This window comes from Octopus bimaculoides, chromosome 2 (genome assembly GCF_001194135.2).
Source record: "Octopus bimaculoides isolate UCB-OBI-ISO-001 chromosome 2, ASM119413v2, whole genome shotgun sequence".
Classification (NCBI taxonomy): domain Eukaryota; kingdom Metazoa; phylum Mollusca; class Cephalopoda; order Octopoda; family Octopodidae; genus Octopus; species Octopus bimaculoides.
The window spans coordinates 85,015,423-85,023,207 of record NC_068982.1 but is presented as its reverse complement, the minus strand read 5'-3'; the positions used below and the strand labels follow the sequence as shown (position 1 = coordinate 85,023,207).

Genomic DNA, 7,785 nt, shown 5'->3' with positions numbered 1-7,785 from the left:
TATGTATGTGTATGTGTTTGTGTGTCTGTGTTTGTCCCCTTAACATCGCTTGACAACTGATGGTGGTGTGTTTACATCCTCGTAACTTAGCTGTTTGGCAAAAGAGACCGATAGAATAAGTACTAGGCTTCCAAAGAATAAGTCCTGTGGACGATTTTCTTGACTAAAGGTGGTGCTCCAGCATAGTCGCAGTCAAATGACTGAAACAACTAAAAGTAAAAGTATTTATGAAAATATTTTTTGCCCAAAGTCAAACGTGCAGTAAATATTGCTCATTGTGTCCACGATATTCGTCCTCATCTTGTTTGTTGTTAACACAACGTTTCGGCTGATATACCCTCCAGCATATGGCGTAGTGGTTAAGAGCGCGGGCTACTAACCCCAAGGTTCCGAGTTCGATTCACGGCAGCGACCTGATTAATAATAATAATAATATAATAATAATAATAATAGTAACATCGATAGGAATGAGAACCCAGGTTCGAAATTTCCCCAAGACACCTGACGAAGGCTGGAGGGTATATCAGCCGAAACGTTGTGTTAACAACAAACAAGATGAGGACGAATATCCGTCAAATGTAGATAATGTAAATAATGTAAATTAACTATTAGTTATGAGTGCTGTATCATCTGTGGAGTCCAGATCTGTGATGGTTACTACTGGCACTCTTCAAAGTTCAGATCAGTGGTTCAAGATTGACTTGATACCAATCCCAAAGCCAGGAAACTAACTACCGAGGAATTGCACTGTCCAACATCTCACTCAAAGTCATCAACTGAATGATCCTCAACAGGATTCAACAGGTGCTTAATAGCCATCTGAGACCAAATCAAAATGAATTTAGACTAGGGAGATCCACAACATCTCAGATCTTGGTCCTGAGGCATATCATAGGAGTTAACTCAAGACCACTACATCATCATCAACAGCAGCAGCATCATTTAATGTCCGCCTTCCATGCTAGCATGGGTTGGATGATTTGACTGAGGACTGGTGAACCAGAAGGCTGCACCAGGCTCCAATCTGATCTGGCAGAGTTTCTGCAGCTGGATACCTTCCTAACACCAACCACTCCGAGAGTGTAGTGGGTGCTTTTACATGCCACTGGCACAAGGGCCAGTCAGGCGGTACTGGCAATGGCCACGCTCAAAATGGTGTTTTTTACGTGCCACCTGCACAGGAGCCAGTCCAGCGGCACTGGCAATGACCTCGCTCGAATGTTTTTTCATGTGCCACCGGCACAAGTGCCAGTAAGGCAACGCGAGTAAAGATCACGCTCAAATGGTGCTATTTACATGTCTCTGGCATGAAAGCCAGACAGCTGCTCTGACAATGATCACACTCAGACAGTGCTCTTAGCGTTCCACTGGCACAGGTACCAGTCATCGAATTTGGTTCAATCACGATTTCGATTTCACTTGCCCCAACAGGTCTTCGCAAGCCGAGTTTAGTGTCCAATGAAGGAGGGTTGACATGGGTGCCAGTCGTCGAATTTGGATTGATTTCATTTGCCTCAATAGGTCTTCGCAAACAGAGTTTAGTGTCCAATGAAGGAAAGGTATGCATAAGTGGGCTGGCTACACCCTGACAGAGGCCTCGGATTATGGGTCTCACTTGGCTTGCTGGGTCTTCTCTCACACTGCATATTTCCAAAGGTCTCGGTAACAAGTCATTACCTCGGTGAGGCCTAATGTTCGAAGATCGTGCTTCACCACCTCATCCCAGGTCTTCCTGGGTCTACCTCTTTCACAGGTTCCCTCAACCGCTAGGGTGTGGAACTTTTTCACACACCTATCCTCATCCATTCTCGCCACATGACCATACCAGCGCAATCATCTCTCTTGCAAACCACAACTGATGCTTCTTAGGTCTAACTTTTTTCTCAAGGTACTTACACTCTGTCGAGTATGCACACTGACACAACACATCCATCAGAGCATACTGGCTTCATTCCTTGCGAGCTTACGCATGTCCTCAGCAGTCACGGCCCATGTTTCACTGCCATGTAGCATGGCAGTTCATACACATGCGTCATACAGTTTGCCTTTCACTCTGAGTGAGAGGCCCTTTGTCACCAGCAGAGGTAAGAGTTCTGCCATTATAACTTTCACGGATTTCAGCAACGAGTTTGACAGCAACCATTACAAAATGTTGAAGATCCTTTGAGCATATGGCATTCTAGACATTGCAAAGGCCTATGAGAAGACCAGAGCAAATGTGTTGTCATCTAATGTAGAAATGGAGTTTTTTCAGAATAGCTATCCCATATATATGGGAATTTCTTCAATTTTGTCAGGATTTTCCCTTTTTTTTTTTTTCATGCATTGCAAAACAATGGAAACTTTTTAAAACAAAAGTTTTTAAAATCGATGCCTTTTAAATGTTTGTCTCCCCTGCCACACACACACACACTCATCATGCCTTTGGAACAACAACAACTAAAATGATATATCTTTCTTTTTCGTAATTTTTTGTCATTAATCGTATTCATATTGTATTCTCCATTCTGAAACATTTGTAACTCACATTAAAGAAAGAAAAAATCTTACCTCCTCTTCCCTCCGTCATTGTACTTTTCACAATGAAGGAAAAATCAAACACTAGAAGTGGAAGTGTGAGAAAAAAATTTGAATTTCATAAAGTTTATCTATAAAGCAACATTTTCAGTCATTTATTTAAACTTTCTCTGCTAATTTGTCAAATACAATTACATGCAATAGATGGGTTTTGAGATTTAAATTTTTTAATTTTCCAAGATTTTTATTCTTGTGTATGTGGGGGCCCACTGAATTTGAGGTGCCTTGGTACACCACAGTTCAAATCCAGTCTTGTATCTCATAATGATTAGAAATAAGGCTAATAGTTCAAAACTTTATCCTCTTATTAGCATTCACTCAGTTTAGACATTTATGCTTAAAAATATTGAAGAAAATGTAAAATCGAAATAGCATCCCAACTACTCTTTCTTAATATATGTCCTTGCTCTGTTTTCTATACTATAATTTTGTAGATACATAAAACACTAATGCAGTTTAATGTAATATGTTGCCAGTTCCTTTTGTTCTCTTTATAGTATCATCGAGAACTACAACGTCTTGTATCAGATGAACAGAAAATTGAACTTGGGAAATGTATGATTAGTTTTGCAAGGGAATGGATGAATTTCATCTCTGAGAAATGGGAAAAGGGCCGAGGGCGAAGGCCAACGTAAGTATTAGTTTTTTATTTTGTTTGGGAATGTCTTCCTTCCAAAATGAACACTTTTTTTTGTATAATTTGAAAGAAATTATAGCATATCAGGTGTATATAATCCTATTTTCTCACACTTAGTAACATATTAAAATCTGTTGCAGAAAAGCTAAAAGGTATGTCAGAATGAAGAATCCAATATTGGAACAGTAAACTAATATTAAATTGATGGCTAATTAGGTTGTCTACAGATCTTTCATTGAATCATCTTACGAATTCCAGTACAGGCTACAACAAAAATTCTTTTTAATGTACTCCTGCTGGAGCAGAGCACCATACTAATCTTTTGGAGGATAGGTTGGCGATGATCAAATACTATGAAAAACTGAAAAGATTACCATCTTTTCAGTTAGTGATAGTGTACGCTTATGGCTTAAGTTGAATGATGATATCTACAATTATTTACACGATGGAAAGGATTTAAACTCACAGCTGAGATACTGCTCCAGCAATGAGGAGCACCTTAATCACCAACAAAAAGTAAAATAATTGAAGAAGTGGAATAGCTTTCACTTTGGCATGAACATCATCATCATCATCATCATCATCATCATCATCATCAATATTTAATGTCTGTTTCCCATGCTGGCATGGATTGGACTGCATGACAGGAACTGGCAAGGCCAGGGGCTACACCAAGTTCCATAGTCTGTTTTGGCTTGGTTTCTATAGTTGGATGCCCTTCCTAATGTCAACCACTCCACAGTGTACTGGGTGTTTTTTACATGACACCATAACCAGTGCTTTTTAAGTGGCATCCACACAATGCTTTTTACGTGTCACCAGCACCTGCACAATGATTTTTACATGGCACTATCACCCACACAATACTTTTTACATGGCACCAGCACCCACACCAATGCTTTTTATGTGGTACTTTGGTTTTAGGATCTCAACTTTGTTGTGGTGGACAGGTTTTCTTGAGTACAGCAATGTGCCACATATCTCAGTTGTCTCCTTCATAAGGCTCAGCATTTTGAGATCGGCCTCCATTACTTCATTCCATGTCTTCCTGAGTCTCCCTTTTTCACAACTTCCCTCCATTTTAAGTGATTTGCACTTCTTTGTGCAACTGTCCTCATCCATTCACATCACATGACCATACCAGTGCAGTCTCCTCTCTTGCTCCTTGCATATAATTTCTCTTATGCTCTGTTGCACATGCACACTGACATCGCACATCCAGCGAGCATACCAGCTTTGTTCCTTTCCAACCTTTGCATGCCCTCCGCATTCAGGACCCATATATCATTATCATGTAGTGTTGCAATTCGTACACATGCATCATACAATCTTCCCTTCAATCCAAGAAAGAGACCTTTGGTTGTCAACAGAGGTAAAAGCTCTCTGAACTTTCTCCATTCTGTGATAATTCAAAAGAAATCACTTTTGTTTTGAATGACCTTAAGAAGAGGTATCCTGATGATGCAACAGTGGATTTCAAGGCCAGTCCAAGATGGATTATGTGATTCAAGCAGTGACACAACCTTAATAACATTAAGGTCCATGGTTAAAGTGTGTCAGTAGATACAGTAGCCAAGTTTCTTGTAACATTGGTAAAAGTTATTGGGCTCGATGGCTTTGTTCCCCAGCAAACTTTTAAAACTGATGAGACCAGGCTTTTCTGAAAAAGAATGCTTGACCAGTCCTTTATAGCTAAGAAGGAAAAGTTTGTGCTGTAAAGATTACCTAACTCTTATGTTGAGAGGTAGTTACTGAGGAGACTGCAAGTTAAAGCCTCTCTTAGTTTATCATGCAACAAATCCAAGAAAATATTAGAACATTCCAAAGGCATCAATCCTATTTATGCAGATGTCAAATACCAAGCATTGGGTAAATGTTATAATTTTTGAAGATTGGTTTTTCAATCGTTTTGTTCCAGCAGTTGAGAAGTACTGTAAAGAGAAGTAAATTCTATTCAAAATCCTTTTTAGACAATGCCCTTTGGCTATTTTGGAATCATTGTTGACTTTCATCTTAATATCTCCATCATATACCTACTCCCTAACACCACCTCTCTCATGCCACTTATGGACCAGACTATTATTTCTAACTTCAAGCATAACTATAAAAAGTGTGTATCCATGAAGCAACAGAAATGGAAGAAGGCATCACACTCTATAACTTTTGGAAAACATACAATATTTGCAAGTCCATTCTTTATATCAACTCGGCATGAATGATGCATCAGAAACATGTATGAATGCCATTTGGAAGGAACTGTGTCCCCAGTTTGTGAACAATTTCAAAGGTTTTGACATTACTGATGTAAACAAAGAATTGGTGGCATTGTCAAAAGAACATGGATTTGAAAGATGATTTTCACACATTGATGCTGACAAGCAACCACTCACAAATGAAAAGTTGATGAAGTTTCATGAACAGTAACAACAAGAGGAGGTTAATGGAGGACTCACTAACCCTTTTCAAGGAGATGGATTTTAATGTTGAGTGCTTGGCTAGAATTATGGGAATTGTTCTTTATAGAGTTATTCTGGATGACAAGAAGAGTAAAATCACTTAAGGTACTCTAGACAAATTCTTATTACATGTTGAAAGTCAACTGTCTGAAATGGAAACATCTGATAATGAACTGATTTTCAACTTCAATGTCAGCAATATTATCTTCGCTTCTGTTCTAACCTCCATTTCTGGCCAATCAAACACATTGGTGTCACCAATTAGGTTAATGTTTGTTTTATTCATATTCTTTTATTTGTTTCAGTCATTTGACTGCAGTCATGCTGAAGCACCGCCTTTAGTCAAACAAATCCACCCCAGGACTTATTCTTTGCAAGCCTAGTACTTATTATATCAGTCTCTTTTGCCGAATCTCGGAGTTACAGGGACATACAGCAAAATTGGTTGTCAAGTGATGGTGGGGGAAAAACACTGACACACAAACGTACATATGTATATATATATATATATATATATATATATATATATATGATGGGCTTCTTTCAGTTTCCATCTACCAAATCCACTCACAAAGGTTTGGTTAGCCTGAGGCTATAGTAGAAGACACTTGCCCAAAGTGCTACGCTGTGGAACTGAACCTGGGACCATGTGATTGGTAAGCAAGCTACTTACCACATAGCCACATTTTTTTTGAAACTTTTACTTTTTTAAAAAATTTTTCCTAAATTTATCTTCTTGAATTGCATTTCGAAAACTGATTATGTTACTCTTCAGTGTTGTTAAACAAAGACTTGTCGGGATAAAACATTAGAGTTAATGACTGTCAAACTTGGTGCATAAGAAAATTGGACATTTCATTCTTAATGACCTGATATATCATCATCATCATCATGGGTTAGATGGTTTGACTTGAGCTAGTAAGATGGAGAGCTGCACCTGGCTACAGTTGGATGTTACCAGTATGGGTATCTTTTACATATTACTAGCATGGGTTTTGTCTTTATGCATCACTGGTACAAGTGCCTTTTACATTTCACCCGCATGGGTGCCTTTTACATGTTACCAGCACTGGTGCCTTTTATGTGTCACCGGTATAGGTGCCTTTTACGTGTCACCAACATGGGTGCTTTTTACATGCCACTGGCATGGGTACCTTTTATTTGTCACTGTCACGGGTGTCTTTTATATGTCATCGACACTGACTATGCCCATGATTTCACTTAGCTTTACATGTCTTCTGAGACACAGCAAATTGCTAGAAGTCTCAGCCACTTGTCACCTCCATGAAACTCAACAACCAAAGATCATATTTCACCACTTCATTCCACACCTTCCTGGGTCTACCACTTCCACATGTTCCCTCCTTAGGTACTTTTTTACACAACCATCTTCATCTGTATGCATCACATGACCATATCAGTGCAGTCTACTCTTTTGCACACTACATCTGATGCCTTCTATACCCAATTTTTCTCTGAAGACACTTACACTCTGTCATAGATGCACACTGACATTGCACATCCAGTGAAGCATATTAGCTTCATTTCTTTCAAGCCTTCACATATCTTGTTCAGTCACAGCCCATGTTTTAATGTTATGTAGCATGGCTGTTTGCACATAGGCATCATACAGTTTGCCTTTCACTCTGATGAAGAGACCCTTCATTTACTAACAAAGGTAGAAGCTCTCTGAATTTTCCCTAGCCATTTTTATTCAAGCATCCTCCTCCACTGCTGTCTTAGTCACCTAAATATGCCCCTATCATTTGACAAAATCTATTTTCTGTACATTCCTAGTATTTATTGTACCTGCACATCTTCCACTCACAATGACTATTTTCTCTATATTCTTTTAGTATACTCTTTTACTTGTTTCAGTCATTTGACTGCAGCCATGCTGGAGCACCGCCTTTGGTCGAGCAAATTAACCCCAGGACTTATTCTTTGTAAACCTAGTACTTATTCTGTCGGTCTCTTTTGCTGAACTGCTAAATTATGGGGACGTAAACACACCACCATTGGTTGTCAAGCGATGATGAGGGGGACAAACACAGACACACAAACATATACACACACATACACACACACACACATATATATATATATATATATATA

General features: G+C 39.0%; 1 protein-coding gene across 6 annotated transcripts in view; it reads left to right on the top strand.

The window, feature by feature from the left end:
- The window catches only part of LOC106878085 (mitogen-activated protein kinase kinase kinase 4), a 309,575-nt gene that overhangs the window by 209,523 nt on the left and 92,267 nt on the right, over nt 1-7,785 (top strand). For all 6 annotated transcript variants that reach the window (XM_052978397.1, XM_052978400.1, XM_052978396.1 and 3 more), the window contains one exon: nt 3,075-3,208. In XM_052978397.1, the coding sequence (XP_052834357.1) occupies nt 3,075-3,208 (134 nt within the window). The remainder of the gene's footprint in view (nt 1-3,074; nt 3,209-7,785) is intronic.